The 23,009-nt window shown below is 49.8% G+C and overlaps 1 protein-coding gene across 1 annotated transcript in view; it reads left to right on the top strand.

Annotated features, from left to right (window-relative positions):
* Window positions 1-23,009, top strand: part of GALNT10 (polypeptide N-acetylgalactosaminyltransferase 10) — a 952,883-nt gene that overhangs the window by 877,912 nt on the left and 51,962 nt on the right. Inside the window, exon 10 of the mRNA XM_086931255.1 lies at window positions 1,118-1,234. Within this exon, the coding sequence (XP_086787381.1) occupies window positions 1,118-1,234 (117 nt within the window). The remainder of the gene's footprint in view (window positions 1-1,117; window positions 1,235-23,009) is intronic.

Here is a 23,009-nt window from a genome sequence, read left to right as displayed (position 1 = left end):
GGGGGGGGGGCCTCACAAGTAGTTGCTTAAAGATAATTATGTACCCGTTATGTTTCATTCACTCATTACATGTGCTACAAGAATGTCTCCTTTGATTCTCCTGTGTGTACTAATTCTGAAGTCTGGCAGCTATTGATTAGAAATGATTATTATTTTCATTTAAATTCTTTATTTCGGCTAAAATGCCATAAAAGACAGTTTATACAATACATTGCATTTCATTAAAAATTATTAAAACATGTTATCACTACGTTACAATGAAATGATTATTAGCATCCCTGCACCCTGTTCGTTTACCTCCTTGTATTCTGGGCTGCAATTGTACATTGGGAAGTTAATTTCAACTAATTTTGTGTGTGATATTTGTATTCTTAATAGATTTATATGGGCTTCCAGGAAGTTGTGATAATGTTTTCTAGAATACTGAACTGAGTTGCTGCAGTTGATATACAGCTTTTTTGTTTGCTCCTTTATCAGCAGAGCTGAGAACCATTAAAGTAACAGAGCACCGCTGATCTGTGAAACATTGAAAATGTGTTTGTAAGGTCCATGCTTAATGCTTTGGATTATTGTAAGGTTATTACTCTAGGTAGTATCTCCATACTGGACAGCTAATTTACAGGTGTTCAGCTTTTTCTTATCCTTTATAGTTATATCTACAAATTCTTTCAGATTCCATCATTCCTGATTCTCCTTCTGTATCCTCTGTTCCAATGTGATTAAAAAGCATCCTAAAACCCACAATGGACATGCATGTAATGGAGGGGCTAGGGTGCACTGTGTGCGCTAGCAATGTTCAGTGCATTTTTCCATCTTAGCATGAAGTTCCAAACGATTTCTGTATATAGTTTGCAGAGGGTACTTTTACTACATGTTGTAAAATGAGGGAGGCGAAGGAATTAGAGTAAAGAAGTTTTCCAGTATTGGATCGTTGATAGATTAACATTTTATTTCCAATAGTCTGTTTTGTTCCTGTGAATCACTGAAAAACAGTGTGTTGTGAAATATTCAGTCTGCTGGTTTGTGTGAAATGTATGCTTTAGTTTACAGTTTGTAAATGAGTTTACTTTATCACGGTGTCTCTATAAACCTTATATCTATTTTTTCATCCTTCCAGATCCGTAATGTGGGTGCCTCTCTCTGTGTGGATGCAAAAGTGGCAAGCCAGGGTTCCCAGTTGCGTCTGGAGCCATGTGTGAAGGTCAATGGAGATGCAGCTTGGGGAAACGTGCAGGTATCTTTGCAAGCTCCTAATATTTTCTAAAATGTTTAGCTCCTGACTGCATTAGGCTCAGCCTCACAAACAATGCTACACATAGGCACTGAAGGTATTCCAATTCTGAAAAGTAAAGTATGTCTGCTTTTGGTGTATGTATTGAGTCCAGAAAGGCATACTAACTGGAAGGAGTGGGGCAGCATAGAAAACACATCAGGACCCTCTTTTTTCCCTTTCTTTTCTTCGGTTTTTGGATCAAACCATAGGTCTTGAATGTCCCTTTCTTGCTTCAACATTAAACGTCTCTAAGAAGAAAGCCTGCTACATATGGAATTTCTGTGGACAAAATTTGAATTACTTGCTGTATATTTTAGAGTTATATATAGCGCAAACTAGACCCGAGACATCGGGTATCAGAGCGCTTTACATGAGCATCAGTTCCGTTACAAGAGGACCCATTCATTTTTGTTAGGCACAGGGAGATTGTTATTCGCCCAGAATCACAGGATTTTGAGCGTTGTTTTGCCGAGACTCGAACCGGGTTCCCCAGTTTCGAGGTACACCGCCCTAGCCTTAAGGCTACATCTTCTCCCCATTTATTGAAAGTATTGTATTATAGCATTTGTAAAGTACTTACTACCCCTGTGTGGCCACTGAAGTGCTTGTTCACAGAGATAGCTAGCTAAAACATGTAGGCTGTTTGGTTGGAAGAGTGTTTTTGTTTTGAGTCTTTATGGGAAGTATTTTCACATTGGGTATGATGACCACTGAGGGTTGGTTTTCGTGTTAAGGAACACAGTGCCTAGTGGTGTGAAGGGTGAGAGCATGTGAGAGACCCACAAATCATAATTGCATTGGGGCTAAAACATATAAGTACTTACACAGTAGCACTCTATCTGTACGGGCAGCGGGATCCTGTGTGTGTGTATAGTAAAAAAGGGGCTAATCAAAGAAGGCCCATTAATCCATATGGTAGCATGAGTTAGACAGAAATACTCTTATATATATATATATATATATATATATATAGCTAAAGAGCAAGAATGGGAATTTCTGATATGAGCAATAGTGTGCCTTCCAAGAAGGAATACCGACCACCTGCTGCTGAACAAATGCACTCATAAACAATGAAAGTGGAAGCTAAAGCAAAAATGGAAAGCTGAACAGAAACTACACAATCTTTAAAATGCTGTGTCTATTCACACTTGCAAGTCTAAAGGAAACCAACATTTTGAGCAGGTGTTCATGCCCCAAACCATCTTAACCTCCAAAGGCGAACAAGCACCAATCGACTAAGCCTAGGGAGGTAGCGGCTCAGAACCTCGCCAGTCCAGCATCCTGCACATCTGTTTGGTGAAAGACCAAGCACTTGGTAGGTTGCTGCTAGGACTTTGTTGTCCTACAAAGCAGTACGCTCTGCTTAAGGTATTTTTTGTCTTTCTAAACAGAAGTGCTAATTTTGTAGCTTACATCAGAGTATAATCCTCTAGTGGTTAGTCCAGAATCATTGTAAATATTGTTTACAAAAATTTGAGAATTTGACTTGCGGTTGTCTTCAACAAGAACTACCTTGACCACTAACTCACAGCCCCTAAACCTCATAGCCTGTTTAATATTCTTTGTGTGCCGTAAGATCCAAAATCTAAAAAGATCACAAAGGTATCAGAAAACATGGAAGAAACATGGGTGTTTTGGTACTAGAACACATGTTATGGAGAATGACCTAAATATTTTTACTTTTCAGTGTTCGTGCAGCATCAATTTGTACAAGGCTAATAGAAAGTTTTTTGTTTTAGTTCTTCCAATATTGCCTTTAGATGATCTGATGAATAGCTGGTACTTTGTGACGTGTCTTAGTTTGAACCAACTCATAGCCAGGTATACTACTTTCAAGAGGTATAGATTTTACAGCAGCACTCAATCCTGATTTAGGTGCAAACCCCCAGGATCTCATCACTACTGCTGCCAAGAGCATTACTGTCTATCTGTTCATGCTTCATCAATTAGGACCCACATCTACAACGTTTAAGCCGACTTCCCCTTCTCTTTGAAGAATCTGTTGAAATCCTCACTGTATGAGCTCTTCCAGCAGCAGATGGCTGACACAGTTGCAGCCAATTCCAAGTGCAGTCCGAGCAGTACCATCAAGATCTCTTAATTTTTCGAGCAGGTGATGGACATTCAGTATTTCAGTACTATTGGTTTCTGTTGTTCCAAGCTTCTACCTGAAGCCTCCTTCATAGAGAATCAGCAGTTAAAGAGGAAATGCCTCCGGGGTTAAAAAAGAAACCCTGCTCTCCCAGTTTCAACAGTGGACAGAAGTTCCAACTCCCTGGGGACTAGTCATTCCTCTTTTTTTTCCCTCAAAAGACCTTTATTGACAACTTAGCATAAGCAAAATACAATCTTGCATTAAATCAAAGCACCGTATACAGTTAGGGATGTGAAGGGAGACAAATAGTTTAGACCGACAAAAAGCAACTGAAGTGAGCATTACTCCTACACATCCAAGCCATGAACATTCGTAAAAACCTCTCGGACAGATTGTGAAAGGGGAAGTGGGCTGGATCGGAGAGGGGGTGAGAACGGAGCATTGAGAGGTGACGGACCTTCACCGGCGGGCGCCGCGGGCGGAGTGCCGGCAGGGAGCGCGGGAGAGGCAGCATGGCTGTGGGGGGGGGTGTGAGCGTGAAGGTATGAGACCAGGGGCCCCCAAATGTCTAGAGGACGGGATGACGCCGGCATAAGGTCCCAGAATTCGGATAGCAGGTTTTGGCATTGTGATGCATCCTCGAGCTAATGGGCGGACTTCGGGGCAGGTCTGCGTCCCCAGCACATGGACAACCTACGCGCGTGAGGACCAGCAGCATAGCGATTAGGCGAAGGGAGGTTTCTGGGCAATTTTTCACAAAGCCTAGGAGGCAGAGCGTGGAGTCGGGCCGAACCAGTGTAGAAGTGATCTCGGAGATCGCAGCACAGACCTTGCGCCAATATTCAGACACCTTTGGACATATCCAGGCGAGATGGGAGAAGTCCGCCACGAGGGCCGAGCAGCGAAGACATCTATCACAGGAAATAAGTCCCAGCTTATATAACTGAACAGGGGTATGATAAAGCCTATGCAAATATTTAAAATGGATTAGACGCAGGCGATAATTCGGGATAAACGCTTAGTCTGGTTGCAACAATAAAGCCAGTCAGCGTGGGGGATATCAACACCAAGACCCTCGCTCCATGCCACTCGAGTGCGCTCAGTGAAGATAGAGGTGGCAGCCAGTGTAAGGGCATACAATTTGGTAACCATCTTCCGGGAAGATGGGGATGAATAAAAGAAATCGAGAGTGGTCATCGAGGGGGGAGGCAAGGGGAACGAAGAATGCAGCTCCCTAAAGATAGCCTTTAGCTGATAAAAAAAGTAGAGTGTCCATGGGACCAGTTTTGTTATCGGGGGATGGAATGTGTTCCCGGGATAGAGATTCACCAGTGTAGTCAACCTCAGGCGAGTTGCGTATTTAGCCATACCGGAGGGCTGAAGAGGAGAAAAGGCCGGATGCGGAACAATTGGCATCTTGTTTGCTGAAAGCGCAGGAGCCCCAGACAGACGGCGCAGACCATCCCAGGCCCAGCGCAAAGTCTCAACCGTATCTATTTCGGTGCGTGGGGGTTTGGCAGGGGCAAACAGGGTGGTGGCAAGCGGCCACAGGGCAGCAAGGTCCACCTTGACCGCCAGATGTTGCTGAAACGGAGTAGGATGAATCCAAAAATGTAGGAAACTGGCTTGAGCACACAATGGGCAAAGCTGAAAGTTAGGGGGCCCCAGGCCACCACACGACATCGGAAGGGTAAGTGTGTCATATGCAATCCTAGGTTGCCTTCCGGCCCAAATTAAAGAAATAATTAGCAAGCGGATCTTATGAAAAAAGTGGGCTGTGAGGGGTATGGGGATGTTAAAAAAAAGGTATAAAATTTGAGGAAGGACCACCATCTTTGCAATAGCTATGCAGCCGGCCAACGACAGGGGTAGCCGGTTCCACTTGGGGATCTTGGATTCGAGCCAGTCTACCGCACAACCAAAGTTAGCCCTCCAGCGGTAATCTACGTCCCTGCTAAGCCAAATTCCCACATAGCGAGTGGGAGCGTTAGCCCACACAAAAGGGAAGTCCCGGGTACTCCAATTCACCTGGATACCAGAGTAGCCTCCAAACCGTATGATCTCGCGCACCAAAGGGCTGAGATTTTCCTGGGGGTGGTGGACATAAAGCGTAATATTGTCTGTGTACTTGGAGACTTAGAGGGCACGGGCTGCGAAGCCGATGCCCCTCTGTGTGTGATGTTGCCGGAGTCTAGCTGCCAGCGGCTCCATTGCGATGGCAAAGAGCATGGGTGAGAGTGGGCAACCCTGACTGGTTCTCCGGCAGATAGCGAATGGATCAGATATCAGACCATTAATACGAAGACGGGCGGTGGGGGAAGTTTATAAGAGCGAGATTTCGCGAATAAAAAGTGGGCTGAAACCGAGACGAGGGAGAAGGGAAAACAGGAAGGGCCCCTCTAGGGTATCAAAGGCCTTAGTGGCGACAAGAAGGGCAGCAACTGCGGGGAGAGCTGGATTGATTTGATGGAGAACAGAAAAGATGGTCCGAAGATTATGTGAAGTAGCGCGGCCAGGAATGAAGCTGGACAGATCAGGAAGAGCGATAAGTGGCATGAGAAGAAGAAAATGTGAAGCAATGAGCTTTTCGAAAATGTTGTTGTCAGTGTTAATAAGAGAAAGTGGACGGTAGGAGTCGCAGTGTTCGGGGGGGCTTGTCCGGCTTGAGGAGAAGGGTTAGCATAGTCTTGAGGAGTGAAAGTGGGAGGTGACCGTTCTCGAGCGAATGTTATATAGAAAGAGACGGGCAGGCCGTCCAGACCAGGGGCCTTATCGCCAGGCATGCTATTGATGGCAGTGAATATTTCATCTTTGGAGAGAGGCTTGTCGAGGAGTTCTCGGTGATAGTTTTCGAGCCATAAAAACTTGAGGGTGTCAAAATATTGAGTATAAACCTCACTTGAGGGAGTGTAACCCGCGGAGTATAATTGCGTGTAATGGTGCGAAAAGCGTGCCTTGATTTCATCTGGGAAGGTAGTCTGAGTGGGGCCTCCATTTTGAAGCGCCGTGATATAGGATCCGGCTCAAGGCGAGCAGAGAAGGTTGGCCAGGGTTTTGCCGGGCCGCTCGCCCTCACCGAAGCGGCGTGCACGGGCCTCTCTACCAAGAAAGGACAGCTCTCTGTCTACCTCCTCAGCTAATTCAGTTTTTTTCTCACGGAGGTGGGCAAGTGTGTCTGAGCTAGGGAGATGGGAATGGAGGGAGTCCAGGGATTTCATATCTGATTCAAGTTTGTCAAGCGTACTACGAATGGAGTGTAAGACCCCGGCTTGTTTCGAGAAGCATTCACTGCGAACAGCAAACTTGAATCCCTCCCAGAGAGTGGAGAGAGAGCCGACGAAGCCATCATTGAGCTCAAAATAGTTTGTGATCGCAGTTCGGATCTCGTCGCAGAAGACAGTGTCTCGCAGTGAATTCGGGGGGAGTCGCCAGATAAAAGCACGCTGAGGGAAATGAAGACTAAGCTGTACCGGTGCATGGTCCGATAAAGTGCGCGCCATATGTTCAGCTGAGGTAATCCAGGATAGGATATCAGGAGAGGTGACCCATAGGTCGAGCCGGAACCTACACCCATGAGTCCCGGTGATGCAAGTGCCCTTGCGGGCTTCAGGGCGTGTGTGGCGCCAAGCATCGTACAGTGAGTTATCTTCCAGAATGAAGTAAATAAGCGCCGTGGCTTGAGGGTGGGAGACATGAGATCCGAACGATTGTCGAAAGTGTCACATTGAAGTCCCACCCCAGAGGAGCACGGCAGGGCCCAAGGATGAGATGTGATGCCAGACTTGCATAAAGAAATTGGGATCATCGATGTTAGGGCCGTACACTGCCGCTATAGTCAATGGTTGTGACTGAAGGGAGCCGTGGAGGATGACGTAGTGCCCATCGGGGTCAGAAGTCCCCTTGGTGGTTTGCCAAGGGAGTCCCCTCCGTATTAAAATAGACACCCCTGAGAATAGTTGGAGGAAAAAGAGGAGTGAGATTCCCCCCAATGTCGGGAACGCAGCCTAGTGGCCAATGCAGGTAGCAGGTGGGTCTCTTGTAACAAACAAATGTCCACTTTGTGCCGCAGGAGGTGTGCATGGATCAACATAGCTTTTCAGTGGTCATTAAGACCCCGGACGTTCCCAGTCCAGAATATTGTGTCGTCATGTCATAAAAGCGTGTAGCACAGTGCAGGGAGTGTGGTCTGGGCTCCTGAGTCAAAGCGTGAGATAGCGCAGACCAAAGAGAATAAGGGCAAGCAATATGGTAGTGTAGGGGGGGGAGAGGGTCCGACCAAAGCAGGCCACGATAAATAGCAGAGCTGTGCGGGAGGGACACAGAGCCTAGGAGGAAGAACATCGATGTGTGGCATACCCGAGAGGGTGACCATAGTACAGTGCGCTAGGGGAAGCGCCAAAGTAGTGCAATGTCATGTATGACGGCGTTGTGCTGCAAGCAAAAAGTCAATAAGATAACCAATTGAAAAACAATAAATATAAACAAAAAACAAACATGACTCAATGGGAGGCAGCAATTACAGATGGCCCACACCCACCCCCAACCCATACCAACCCCCCAATCAGGTTGAGATACCGCCCTCACCCACCTGAGGAACCCACAACTGGAAAGGGAAAAGTCAATGTCCAAAGTGGGAATCATCCCATGGAGGCCTGGCGTCGCACAGCGTACACCCCTGTCAGGAAGACAGGGTGGCCAAGGCAATAGCACAGGCAGAACCCCAACACAGAAAGGTAATAGAGACAAAACCCACAGCAGCTGTAAAAACCTAAGGGGCTGTGTCAGAGCCCAAGCAGCGGCCTCATGGAAAGCAAGTGGTAGCCATGCAAAGGAAGATATTAAAAAGAAACCAAAGGAAAAAACAATTCAAAGGATACTGAGATGAGTCAAAACATGAGTCAATCATTGTCACTGAGGTTTTCAGCACCAGCAACTTGGGAGTTAGAAGGCGAAGGGCGATGGGACTTGTTGAGTTTTTTAGCAAACGCCAGTTCCTCTCATACATCCGGGAAGGTGAGAGTCTTTGTGCCTTGTTTGATCCGCAGTTTGGCTGGGTACGCTAGCGAGTAAGGAATCTCGTGCTTCTGTAGGAGCCGTTTGGCTGGCAGGAATTCACGCCGTGCTGCCTAAACTGCGACGGTGTAGTCGGGGTAAAATAAGAAGTTTTTGCCCTGATGACGAATGTCCCCCTTTTCCCTGGCCGCCCGGAGGATGGTGTTGCGGTCCCTGAAATTCAGTGTTTTCGCAATGATGGGTCGAGCCAGGAGGCCAGGGGCGGGACGGGGGCCAAGGGAAAGGTGGGAGCGCTTAACAATAAAAACCGGTGAAAGGACGTCACCGAAGAGCTCCAGTGCCATCTGTTCCACGTAGTCTTCCATGCGAGAGATGTTGGTGTATTCGGGCACTCCAGTAATACGAAGATTGCTTCTGCATGAGTGCGCTTCCAAATCCTCGTTTTTGTCGCGGATAACTGCTAGCAGCTTGTCCATCTGTAGTAGTTTTTGTTGGTCCTGGGTAGCCACGTCCTCTGCATCAGAAACCCTGGCCTCAATGTGAAGGAGTCGGGCATCGTGGGAGTCAACCCGGGCCTTCACTGTGTCCAGACAGGCCAATAGTTGATCCAGCTGTGTCGCTATAGTGGTGACTGTGGATTTGACATCTAGCATTATTGCCTTCAGGTCATCCTCACAAGATTGCGCCATATCAGATGTAGCCAGCGGGTTGCCTCCGTCAGCGCCGTCACCCTCCTGACGCGTCTGGCAGCGCTGGTTGAAGGTAATTTTGAGCTGCGTGGGATCAGTTCGTCCCATGGCCGGAGGTAGGAGGAGAATGGGGCAGCCAGATAGCAGAGGAGAGGTCGTCCGCACGATGGTAAGAAAAGCGCACCTGGGGTGCGGTTAGCCAGCAGAAGAAAGGCGCCAGGAGGGGCCTGGCAGGCAGCTTCGGCACCATACACGGGTGAGCTGGAAGTTGGCAAGGGGGAGGTCCAGCTGCAGAGCAGACCGGCACCAGGTAGCAGCCGCAGGAGGACAGCCGGCCAGCCATGATAGAGAAGAGGCAGCAGAGTCCAGCGGAGGAGGTGTTAACCACAGTGAATCACCCCCGGGCAGCAGGAGAGCAGACGATGCTGATGACCAACCCGATTATAAAGGCGGCCAGGCAGAAGTCAGGGAACCACAGTGCCAAAGAAGCAGGACGCCACCATAAAGGAGCAGGCCGCCAGGCCCAGGGGAGAAGAGGCCGGGCTAGTGGGCTCGTAATAAATGCAGCTAGAACATAGTGGCAGGCAGTGCCTCAGCCGGGACCAGCGATAGTGCGAGCAGATGGCGCTGGCGTAGAGCAGCAAGTCGCCTATAGGGGGCCGGCGGCTAGTGGCAACCGGAGGTTAGCTGGAGGGCCTCAAGGTGGGTTGCGTCACTCGGTCGTCTCTGGGAAGGCGGCCCACCTGGTAGACCGAGAACTCCTCTGTGGAAGAGTCAAGGGCCTGCTGGGCCAGGGCAACAGCAGCAGACGCCATAGCTGGGGAGCCGGAGGCCACAGCAAGCAGGGGGCCGGTCAGAGCGAGGGAGTCAAGGAGGGCGCGCTTCCCGTCTCGCCAGGCCAGATGGGGGAGGCCTAAGCCGCGGGCGCCAGTAGAGGAGATCAGGCGGTACAGCGAGCGCCCGCCGGGAAGCACACCCGCAAGAGCAGCACCTACTGGCTTCAGCGTCTGTGGAGCGAGTATGCTGCGTCAGTAGTGGAGCAGGAGACAGTCTGGGCCTCGCTGTCGACAACAGGAGGGCCGGAGAGGCCGCGCGCACAGCCAGACCCGGCCCGGGAAACGCAGCAGCAGCAAATCTCGAGCGTTCAGTAGCCCAGGTAGGCAGAAAACGGCTCAGGGCACGCCACGAGAGCTGGTGGGTGGCAATGTGGCAAGTTTAAGGAGGCGATGTGCTGGATACCTGCAGGATTCTGACGGATAATTAGGCTTGGCCGGCAGTGCCACTCAAGGTGCGGCCATTTTGCAGCCGGCTAAGCCACGTCACCTCAGGGAAGCAGCCATTACAACGCTGGCATTACAACCTAATGCCATTACAAAGCAACTTTTACAACGCAGATGCTATTACAACGCATTCCTAGTCATCCTTCTTAACTCCATTGCACTCCTCTGTGGGGACGACGTTCTCCTAACTGGGCCCAGATAACCACCAATACATGGATCTTTCAGTGGTGAAGAATTGCTATTCTCCTTAGCACACACTGCTACCTCTATCCATGCCTCGTCTTTCACGATCGTCATTCCTTCTTCAGAAAGTAGAAAGCCTCTACTGTTTGGAAACAATTGGGCCAGTCACTCACCAACAAAGGAGAGTAAATACTAATCTGCTTACATCCTTATAGGGTTCAAATGAAGGCAGAATGTGCCTCAATCTGATAGTGACTTCTAGCTGCAGATTCCTTACCTCAGAATATTGCCCAGGTGTTAGACTGGATCTGAAAATTTTGGAACAGTACTGCTGTGCTCCTGTAGGTGAGTTCTCTTGGCTCCATGTCTGCATAGCCCATTCTGGATGTGATGTGCACATTGCCTGTATAAGTGCCACCTCAGCACGCTGACATCAGTTCTTTTTGTTCCGCACCAGTCAGCAAAGATCCAGAGAGAGCTACCTGCAATCTTTTTTTGATTGATTTATTTTTCCCCGACTTTTTGCAAGGGTTTTTTCAATATTTCATCTCCTGGTTTGCTAGGGATATCTCCCAAGAAGCCCGCAGGCTTCAAACCATGTAGGCATAAATCTGATATGGGTTTGCGTATGGATCCCTGCGAGAATTGCTGCGCCACGAAACCCAAGGCACTTGGGGAATGTCCCATCAAGCTCCTGGCCGCCGAGTGTCTGATGACCCTGCAATGCTTTCAAACCCGCTCGCAGAGAATGTCCTGCGTACCCTCTCGAAACTGCTCCTGACGGTCGTCGGGTAAGTTACACAAAAGAAGAAATATAAAAGAAATAGGAGCGGGTTACAATTGGGAGGGGTCAGAGGACCCTTTTGCTTACCATCATCCAACAATGATACAGAGGACAACTGCTCTGAGGAACTGGTGGATGCCAGCTGTTTGGACACCTCACCAGACACTGGCCTGCTCTTTTCGTCGTCCTACCAGGGCTATGTGGGAGGGTGCCTCATTTGTAATGGTGGTGCGGAGGGCAGCTGAGGTCCTGGCCCTTCAGCTGCCCACAGAGGTAGTCAAGATGAACAACGTGACTGCGATGCTTCTGCTGGGAGTCACCCATATTTAACCTTTACTCCCATTCAATGAAACCCTTAATAATGTCCTCCTTGGGCCCTTGTCCAAGCCCTGCACAGGGGCTCCTGTGCACAGGGCATTTGCCTGCCGCCATCGCCCCGCTCACAAGGACCCCAGTCAGTTTCCTCACCCATCACACCACCCTGGAGGGCTTAGTGGTCCAAGCCTCCACTTCTAGGATCAACCTCAATGCTTTCCCTATCACTCCACCAGATGGGTAATCCAAAATTCTGGTTAACTTCAGTAAGAGGAATTTCTCTTCCACAAGTCTAGCACTGTGGCCGGTAAACCCCATGTGCCTTTTGGGCCGGTAATAGTACACTGTGTGGGATTCAGTTGAGCAAGTGCTTCCCCTGGTCCCAGAGAAGGCCCGAGCAATAATCTCTGGAGAATGGAGTGTCCCAAGACCCTGGAGACTGAATAGTGGTGTTGAACTTTCATCATAACTTCACATGCTCGTCCTGCCGGCCCACAGGTGCTACCTGTCGTTCACAGTGGGCCAAGAGCTCTTTCACTTGCCATGCTCCCCTTCGGCCTCTCCAGTGCCCCTCGGGTGTTCACAAAAGTGATCGTGGCGGTTGCATATACCTGCAGAGGTCAGGGTTTCCAGCCTTCCCCAACCTTGATGATTGGCTTTTAGAGGCGGGCTCGCCCCAGGCAGTCTTCTCCCACCTCCAGAATACGGTGGACCTCCTACATTCGCTGGTGTTCACTATCAACTTTCCAAAGTTCGGGAGAGGAGTTGGCCTAATGGCTAGGGCGTCGCACTCGAATCTGGGGAAACGGGTGTGAGTCTCAGCAGTGACGCTGAACATCCTGTGATTCTGGGCAAATAACTTAATCTCCCCAATGAAATTCGGTGGGATCGCTTTTGAGGCAGTTGGGCCTTCTGCATCCTTCTTTTAGCAAATGCCCATTGGCATATGAGAGCTCTGCAGAGGGACCTACAGTTCTAGTGAACGCAGCATCAGGGGAATCTCTCCAATTTGTCAAAGATTTCGGAGGTAACTGCGAAAGATCTGCCGTTGTGACTGACAAACAGCAAATGGGTCAGCGGCAGATCCCTCTCCCTTCCCCAAAGCGAGCGGACTGTAGTGACAGATGAGTAACTCATGGGCCGGAGCTGCAATGTGGTAGAGTTCAGAGGACTCTGGTCTCCGGCAGAGTCCGGGCTTCACATTAACCTGCTGGAGATCCATGTGATCTGGTTAGCATCTAAAGCATTTCTTCCTTCGATCAAGGGAAGGCTAGTGCAGATGTTTATGGACAACACCACTGCTATGTGGTACTGCAATAAAAAGGGAGGGGTGGGTCTGTGGATCCTCTGTCAAGAGGCTCTGCGCCTCGGGACATGGCTAGAATGTCAGTGCATTTACCTGGTGATTCAAAACCGGAGGGGCTCTCTGAATGCCAGGGCAGATGAACCTAGCCGACGATGCCCAGCGCATCACAAATGGCGTCTTCTACTGGAGGTGGCACGAAGGTCAGGTGGCACAAGGTCTCTTTCAAGAGTGGGGAGGCCCTTAGTTAGATGTGTTCGCCACCACCAAGAACAAACAATGTCAGTAGTTTTGTGAACTGAAGTTTCCAAAGCAGTTCTCACTCTGACGCCTTTCATCTTGAGTGGCACTCCAGCCCCCTGTATGCCTTTCCGTCATTACCACTCCTGCACAGAGCTCTCCAGAAGATCAGGAACAACTGGGCCAAAATCATCCTTCTAGCTCCTGATTGGGAATGGGCGTTTTGTATCCCGTGCCACTGAGTATGAATATCAGTCTCTCCATCAGCCAGCCTATTTCAGGAGGATCTTCAGTCGCAGGGGTGGGTTCTGCAACCAATTCAGCAAAACCTCCATCTTCATGTGTGGAGACTGAGCAGTGACAGTTGACAGCTTGCAGCCTTCCACCCAAAGTCTGTGAAGCTATTTTGGCAACCAGGCATCTCTCCACCAAGAAGATATACTCCTTACGATGGACCAAATTTGAGGCGTGGTATACATCCAGAAACATTGACATCCCTGTCCCCCTTTCTGCACCCTTATGCCAGGTTCTGCTCTGTTCTTTTTTTGGCACAGCAGGACTCTGATCTGGCTAGTGTTAAAGGTTATCTGTCTGCCATTTTGGCATTCATGCAGTTGCCAGACCAGCCTCCACAGTTGTGACTATGGTGCTGAAAGGACGGCAACACATTTTTCCCAGGCCTTTCATAATACCCCAGGAAGATCTTAACCTGGCTCTTCCCATCCCTGTGTGTTCTCCCTTTGAAACGTTACACACCTGCCTACTTCGTTTGTTGGCTCTCAAGGTCGCCTATCTAGTGTCCATAATATCGGCCAGGAGGGTCAGCGAGTTGCAGACTCTCTCTGTACACCGTCCTTATACCTCCTTCTACCCAGACAAGCTGTTTCTTGGGATCCTTGACTCCTTCCTTCCAAACGTGTCACACCCTTACATGTAGCCCAAAACATCACCTTGCCAGCTTTCTATGCTTCACCTCACTCCTTCAAAGAAGAGGAGAGACTCTGCTATCTGGACTCAAAAAGAACATTGTCATTCTACATTGATCGAGCAAAAGAGTTCCGGGTGGACAGTCAAATCTTTGTAGGTTATGTTGAGGCTAAGAAAGGAAAACTAGTGCAGAAACTAACGGTCTCACTATAGATAGTGTTGTACATAAAGATCTGCTATGCATTGGCAAAAAGCAACTGTCTGAGGGCTTGTGTGCTCATTCTACCAGAGCCAAGGCTGCGACCATTGCGCTAGCCCACAGAGTCCCTGTTCGAGGCATGTGGGCTGCTGAATTCATATCTGTGCATAGATCGCCGCCTAGTGTTGGGTCCGGATGAGTGCACATTATTGTCCTGGAAGAGTCTTCAAAGTATCACGAGATAGGTGGCTCCTCCCCTGGACTACAGTGCACATGGGCATCGACTCCATCCTCAGATTGTTTTTTTCCGCCATTGGGTTTGGATGTCTTTGAATTCCCTCTTGTCGGAATCAATAGAAAACTTTCTTAAGACCAAAAGGTCTTTAGCCTAATACGTCGGTATAGTTTTGCGTTCGGTCTTCCGGCTCGGTCCCGAGGCGGATCCATCACCCGTGTGCTTCGACGCGGAAGGCCCAGTCGACGCTTCAGACCCTATCGACGTTCGTCATGGACCGTAGTCCATTTAAGAAATGTCCCGTCTGCAACTCGAAGTATCCCCACATCGATGTCCACCCGGTGTGCCACAAGTGTCTGTCGCCGGACCACGATGAAGCCAAGTGTATGGCTTGTTCACGCTTCAGGTCCAAGAGCTGCGCGCCAGGAGGCCCAGCATGCTGCACCAGCGCCTGTGGACATCTTCGATGCAGGGGATGTCGAGGAAGAATCTATCCAGGACATTAGTGAGTCGAACCCCGCTTCGGACGTCGAATACAGCTCCGACGCGGACGCAGAGATGTACGAGGCCGAAGAAGTCGTCGATGAGGTAGGAGACGACGACGGGGCCCTCGGGCCATGGAGGATGGCTCGGACGAAGAGCTTCCTCAAACTGACTCTGGGACCGTGCCAATTACTAAGGCTCAGGTTGAGGGATCGCCTTCGGGCCTTACCCAAGATCTTACCATGGGTTCTACGGCCCCGCCCTCGGGCTCGGCCACGGACATTGCTGTTGAGCCACACCCTGGCAAATCGAAACCGAAAGTGAAACCTACGGTCTCAACACATGAAACTGCGCAGGTGTCGTCCTCGAAACCGAAAGTGCGCATCGTTCTGGTCGGCTCCAAGGCCTCGGAGCCCTCGGCGCCGAAGAAGCCGAAGGGTGCTGTCGAGCCGAAGGCTCAAGTCAAGGGCGTCGAGACGAAGTCTGCCGCGCCGAAGACTAAAGTCAAGGTGGTCGAGACGAGCGCGTCGGCGCCGAAGACGGCCGACACCGGCAAAGGCCTCGGCGACCAGAAGAAAGCTCTCGGCGACCCGAAGAAAGCTCTCAGTGACCCAAAGAAACGTCCGGATGACCCGAAGGTTCTCGTGACCCCGCGTCAACAGGACAGGGCCAAAAGCGGCGCACCCCGTGAGTTGACTCCAGTGGAGGCCTCGAAGGATTCCGTCGAACCGGCGCGTCCATCCGCCGCATTCACCAAGAGGGTGACGGACTCCCTACAGCGCATCAGGGACAGGACCCTATCGGTCGGTCCGAAGGATCCTCCGCCTCCGAAACCGGTGGAGAAACCGCATAAGGCGTCAACGCCCATCCATTTTACGTTGCCGCCGAAGACGGCGCCGAAGGCTTTCGCTCCTAAGGCAGTTGCCGGCGTTCCCGAGAAGGTCTCCTCGACGCCGAAGTCGTCAACGGTGGTCCCTGTCCCACAGCCTCGACGACCTTCTGTGGAAGAGCATCAAGAACACTTCATTGATGCCGAAACAGGCAAGCTTTCCCTCCACAAGAGGAAAATCACCCCTGAACGTCCAATGGAGTCCTACAAGATCCCTCTCAAGAAAAAGGACTCTGCTTTCACTCCCGTCTTGGTGGAACCACTATCCCCACAGACTCATGATGTTTCGCCCACTTACTCTGATGTGGACGCTGGAGAGGGAGATGATGAGGACGAATACAGTTATCCTGTCTATACAGACCCTGAGGATACCAACGAACCCTGGGCCGCTGGTGCTGACCCAGGTGATCCTCAAGCAGGACAAGACCCTCAGCTATTTTCTGTAAAAACCTCTCCTACAGAGAACTCTGCAGCTTTCAATGCCCTCATTGAACGGGCAGCTAACAATCACAACGTCCAGCTCCATGCTGACCCTGTTGATGTCGACTTCCTTTTTGATACCTTCTCAGTCTCAGAAAGAACTGTTAAGACTCTGCCTATGCTGAAAGGTGTTTTAAAACATGCTGGCAAGATCTTTAAAGAACCTACCAGGGAGAGGGTGATAAACCCTAGGATTGAAAAGAAATACAAGTCAGCACCTACTGATCCTACCTACATCAAAGGACAGTTGCCTCTGGACTCCCTTGTCGTCTCGAATGCCCGGAAGAGGGCTAATTCTCAGACTACGGGTGATGCTCCTCCCCCAGACAAAGAATCCAAAGTCTTTGAGGCATCGGGGAAGAGGGTAGCAGCACAGGCAGCCAACATCTGGCGCATTTCAAATACACAAGCGCTTCTGGCGCGCTATGACAGGGCACACTATGACACACTGGAGACCCTGTTGCAGCACCTGCCTGATTAATACAAGGAGGCAGCTGAGATGCTTATTCAGGAAGGGAAGCTAATCTCTTAATACTTCAATTAAGTGCGCTCTGGACACAGCTGATACCGCAGCCAGGGCTGTCAACACCAGCATTATGCTACGACGACATGCCTGGCTCAGAATCTCTGGATTTAAGCCGGAAATCCAAACCACCATCCTTAATCAAACAGTGAAAAAAAAAGGACACGGAAACTGCTAAATCCATGGGTGCCTTACAGTCCCAGCAGTTTCGGGGTGGGTCTTTTCGTCGCTCAAGCACTAGAGGCGTTTCCAGAGGCCAGCTCTCCCAGTCCACGCAGTACTACAAGGGCAACACTCAATCCACGTACACCAACAAAAGTCGAGGTGGATATCGTGGTAACAGCGCCAAAGGCAGAGGTCGTGGAAACAACAACTCCAGATCCTCTGGCACCAACAAACAGTGACGCCTTGTCACTGCCCCCCGACCACACAACACCGGTCGGGGGGAGACTCCAGCAGTTCCTGCCAGTCTGGAAAACCATCACCACAGACAGGTGGGTCAGAAAACTTGTGCAATACGGTTATTGTCTGGAGCGTCCACTCCGCCCAACATACCCCCAAGACACCGTCCTATGTCGGACGAGCACTTGCACTTATTGCAGCAGGAGGTCACCGTCATGCTGCAAAAAGGAGCGATAGAGCTCGTGCCAGTGCAGGAAAGAGGCACAGGGGTCTACTCCCTGTACTTCTTAATACCAAAGAAGGACGGGTCCCTCAGGCCCATTCTGGACCTCAGGCCACTCAACTACTACATCCTGTCGGAGCACTTCCATATGCTGACCCTGCAGCAAGTGCTCCCGTTCCTCAGTCAGGGGGATTTTCTCGCAACTTTAGACCTAAAGGATGCGTACTTTCACATTCCACTGCACCCTTCACACAGGAAGTACCTCCGGTTCGCCATACATAACCAGCACTACCAGTTCAGAGTTTTGCCTTTCGGTGTCACCACGGCACCCAGGGTGTTCACAAAGTGCCTGGCGACAGTAGCGGCGCACCTCAGGAGACAAAACATCCATGTCTACCCTTATCTGGACGACTGGCTCATCCAGGCAAAATCAGCCCAGCAGTGTGCCGCCGACGTGTCCTACACCATTCACCTCCTGCACGATCTGGGATTCTCACTGAATTACCCCAAATCCCACCTCCAACCCGCCCACATACGGCAGTATCTGGGTGCGACCATAGACACTCTGGCAGCCACAGCACAGCCAAATTCAGTGAGAGTCAGCAGCATTCAATCGCTGATACAGAAGTTCAGACCTCAACACTCGCTTCCAGCAAGAGTGTTCATGCAGTTGATAGGCATGATGGCCTCCTGCATCTCCATAGTACTGCACGCGAGACTACATATGCGTCCGCTTCAGGAGTGCTTGGCACGTCAGTGGACTCAGGCTCACGGGCAGTTGAAAGACCTAGTGTTGGTGAGCGGTCGGGCATACAACTCTCTGCATTGGTGGAATCCACGAAACCTTTGCAAGGGACGACCGTTCCAAGAGCCTGTGCCACAGATCATCCTGACGACGGACGCTTCTCTCCAGGGATGGGGAGCTCATGTACTCCATTACACTGTGCAGGGACTATGGACGCATCAGCAACAGAAGATGCACATCAATGTTCTGGAACTGATGGCAATCTTCATGGCACTCAAAGCCTTCAAAGTACATCTGTGCAACAAGGTCGTGTTGATCCGGACGGACAACATGACGGCCATGTACTACATTCAAAAGCAGGGAGGAACACTCTCCACAGCTGTCTCATCTGGCTCAGAGCATGTGGAAGTGGGCCATTCAGAGGAACATCTTCCTCATGGCGGAACACCTCCCGGGCAAGGACAATCAGATGGCGGACCTGCTCAGCAGGTACAGCCACCAAATGCACGAGTGGGAGATACATCCATCAGTACTCCAACCGTACTTCCAAAGGTGGGGTCATCCAGAGATAGACCTGTTCGCCACAAGGGAGAACGCAAAATGCCAAAGCTTCGCCGCCAGGTTCCCACACCCACAGTCGCAGGGCAATGCGATATGGATGAACTGGTCAGGCAAATTTGCGTACGCTTTTCCCCCAGCACCTCTGATACCGCTGGTGGCACGCAAGCTCAGGCAGCACTCGATGACTCTCATCCTGGTTGCTCAAACGTGGGCTCGCCAGCCATGGTACACCACGTTTCTGGAACTGTCCGTGGTACTGCATCAGAGGCTACGCCTCACATCCAGCCTTCTGACGCAGAACCATGGCGACATTCAGCATCCAGATCCGCAACAGCTCAACCTGGCGATTTGGCTCCTGAGGTCTTAGAGTTTGGCTACCTCAACTTACCTCCTGACTGTATGGACATTATCAAGGAGGCAAGAAAGCCCACCACCAGAGCATGCTATGCGGCGAAATGGAAGCGGTTTGTCATTTATTGTGCAGACCACAACATTAACCCGCTAGATGCATCTATTCAGAACATCATTTGTTATCTTTTCCATTTGTACAAATGTAATCTGGCCTATGCTTCCATTCGCATACACCTATCCGCAATGGCCGCTTATCTCCAGAACAGGCAGCACCTCTCACTTTTCAGGGTACCTGCCATTAAGGCCTTTCTAGAGGGACTCACAACGAGTCATTCCTCCACGGACTCCACCAGCTCCGGAGTGGAACCTCAATGTGGTCCTCACCCGGCTGATGGGCCCTCCCTTTGAACCACTGCATTCCTGCGAGATTCAATTCTTGACATGGAAAGTGGCTTTCCTCATAGCAATTACATCGCTGCGGCGAGTTAGTGAGCTCCAAGCACTAACTATCCAAGAGCCATTTATTCAAATTCATTCTAACAGGGTGGTGCTTCGCACTAACCCTAAATTTCTTCCTAAGGTTGTGTCTCAATTCCATATTAACCAAACTATTAAATTGCCTGTTATCTTCCAAAATCCTGAGTCATTGGCGGAGCGGATGCTCCACACCCTTGACGTCAAGAGGGCCCTGATGTATTACATCGATAGGACCAAGGATTTTAGGAAAACTAAACAACTCTTTGTTGCCTTTGCACCACAACACAAAGGTAACCCCATTTCCAAAGCTGGTATAGCTAAGTGGATCGTTAAATGTATTCAGATCTGCTATCTGAAAGCCAAGCGTACTCTCACCATTCCACCAAGGGCCCACTCCACCAGAAAGTTGGGGGCCTCCATGGCTTTCCTTGGAAATATTCCTTTGGAAGACATATGTAGAGCAGCCACATGGTCTACCACACACACATTTACAAAGCATTATTGTGTTGATGTGCACTCCAAACAGCAGGCAGCTGTAGGGCAGGCTGTTCTAAAAACACTGTTCCAAACTGCTGCAGCTGGCACAGGCGGCCGCCGTTAACGGAGGGACTGCTATGTATTCTATGCACAGATATGAATTCAGCAGCCCACATGCCTCGAACCGAATATGCTACTTACCAGTATGCATCTGTTCTTGGCATGTAGGGCTGCTGACATTCATATCGCCCACCCTCCTCCCCGGCGCCTGTAGCAGCTGCAGAATTCACACATACTTCTAGCATGGTCTTCTTTCACTTAGTTTAACTCCATCTTTGCCACAATGGCTAAAAACAATCTGAGGATGGAGTTGATGCCCATGCGCACTGTAGTCCAGGGGAGGAGCCACCTGTCTTGTGATACTTCGAAGACTCTTCCAGGACAACAATGTGCAATCATCCGGACCCAACACTAGGCGGTGATCTATGCCCAGATATGAATGTCTATTTACAACAAGGGGTGGTGAGGGACAGAGTCTCTGAATTAAGCGGAAAGCTCTCACCCAGTCAAGAGATCAGGGCTAGATCCAACACCGTTTTTTAGCTCACTGCACCATCCCAGTTTCAGAACCTGGCTGTATGCAAATTAGTCTGCTCCTGTCCCAGTGCATGATGGGAACAGGGCAAACCAAACTACAAAAGCCAATTCTTACACTGGGAAGGAAACAAGCTCCCGGGGTAGCTTGTCTCCTTTCTGGTAAAGAATTGGCTTGGTAGTTTAGTCTGCCCTGTTCCCATGATGCACTGGGCCAGGGACAGACTGATTTGCATATAGCCAGGTTCTGAGCTGGGATGGGGCAGTGAGATAAATAACGGTGATGGATCAAGCCCTGATCTTTGGACTGGGTAAGAGTGGTCTGCTCAATTCAGACACTCTGTTCATCACCACCCCCTTTTGTAAATCGATTTTGGCCACTATAGGTGTGGCAGGGTATACTCAGACATGAGTCCCTTTCTCACTGCTCCATCAGGACTCAAGCAAGCCGGGCCGAAGAGGCTGAAATGCCAGAAACCGGTCCCCGGTAGCTTGTCTCCTTTCTGGTAAAGAATTGGCTTGGTAGTTTAGTCTGCGCTGTTCCCATGATGCACTGGGCCAGGGACAGACTGATTTGCATATAGCCAGGTTCTGAGCTGGGATGGGGCAGTGAGATAAATAACGGTGATGGATCAAGCCCTGATCTTTGGACTGGGTAAGAGTGGTCTGCTCAATTCAGACACTCTGTTCATCACCACCCCCTTTTGTAAATCAGATATGAATGTCGGCAGCCCTACATGCCAAGAACAGATGCATACTGGTAAGTAGCATATTCGGTCCTGGACATCTTTCAATCAACAACATGAGCGTCCTTGCACACGCTCACCAAGCACTACTGTCTGAATGGTCAGGTCCATGGTGATGAGCCTTTTGCCCTTCCCGTCCAGCAGGACTTTTTTGTCTTATATGTTTACAGACCCATCTCCGGACAGGTATAGCTTTTTGTACCTATTCTACGGTAAGGAATCTGCAGCTAGTAGTGTCTACCCAAACAAAAAGTTATTTACCTTTGGTAACTCCTTACTGGTAGAGACTCCACCTAGCTGCTGGTTCCTTACCTACTCTCCCATCCTTCCTGCTCTGCATATTGATCCAATAGTGTCTTTCTTCTGAGGGCCTTAGATATGCACACCAGTATGTGAACATTCTTCATGGCTCTGTGCTTCTGGCCTGGAAAGCCATGAAAAAAACGGATGTCTGCTTGCTGGGGTGGCTACTATATAGACACAGCAGAAGTAAAATCCAGCACGGTTGATGTAGAGCCCAACGCCGACACCTACTGGCATGCAGGGGGTACAGCTTGTAAATTTCTGGATCCAGTTTTATGCCTGGGGAATATTCTCAGGTAAAGTATCTACGGCTTTACCAGATAAGGCATTACAGAAGGTAAGTACCATATCCTTTTAGACCTATCATCTAGACCGTTTTCCCTCCTGCTCGTAATCTGGCAGCAAACTTGATTAATCTCTTTCCCTTGGAGGTGAACGTTAAGGGACCTGCCCTAAATCCATAAAACCTGTTTACACAGAAACATTGATATTTTACCATGATTATTAGAACATTGGAATGTTGAGAGCTCCATTAATGCCAGTGGAGCAGCAGGAGGTCTATAAAAGCTAGCTGCTCTAAACTTTATTATGTCCTTAAACACAGCATGTGCCACTCTCCTTCCTTACCTCTCCAGGATGTGTATTTTGCAGGAGAAAAAATAGAGGCAAAGGCTGTAAACCAGGACACACAGGAGCCCCCCCCCCCCCCCCGCCCCCCCCCCCATCCCCCCGCCTCCTCCTGTAGCTCACAGTGTCTTTGGAACCTCAAGAAGGAAAATTCTGCGGAACTCCTGCGTCTCCCTGGCTTGGCTGAACAAGGAGAATCAGTTTAGCAGAGCGCATAGAGAAAAAAAAAGGGCTGATATCAGACTCCTTTCATAGTTGTGTATGTTCAAAAGTATCAAGAGAAGGAATGGAGAGGTTAAAATACGTTTTCTCAATTGTTTCTTTCAAAACAATATGGCCAGATCATCTGAGTGTTGTACTGAATTGTGTTGTAGCATATTTATAGGGCTTACAGACCCCCATGTGGTGTGCTGAAGTCCTTACTCACACGGATAGCAAGCTACATTGTGTAGGATGTGTGGTTGGTAAGGTAGTGTCTGTTTTTTTTAGCCTATTTGTGAAGTGTGGACATATTATGCGTTGATGACCACTGTAATATGGTTATTGTATTATGGGGTTCACCACCTGGCAGTGCAGTGGATGGGTGTGGGAA

Source organism: Lissotriton vulgaris, chromosome 7 (assembly GCF_964263255.1).
Source record: "Lissotriton vulgaris chromosome 7, aLisVul1.2, whole genome shotgun sequence".
In the NCBI taxonomy this organism is placed as follows: Eukaryota; Metazoa; Chordata; class Amphibia; order Caudata; family Salamandridae; genus Lissotriton; species Lissotriton vulgaris.
This window is presented reverse-complemented; position numbering and strand designations above follow the sequence as displayed.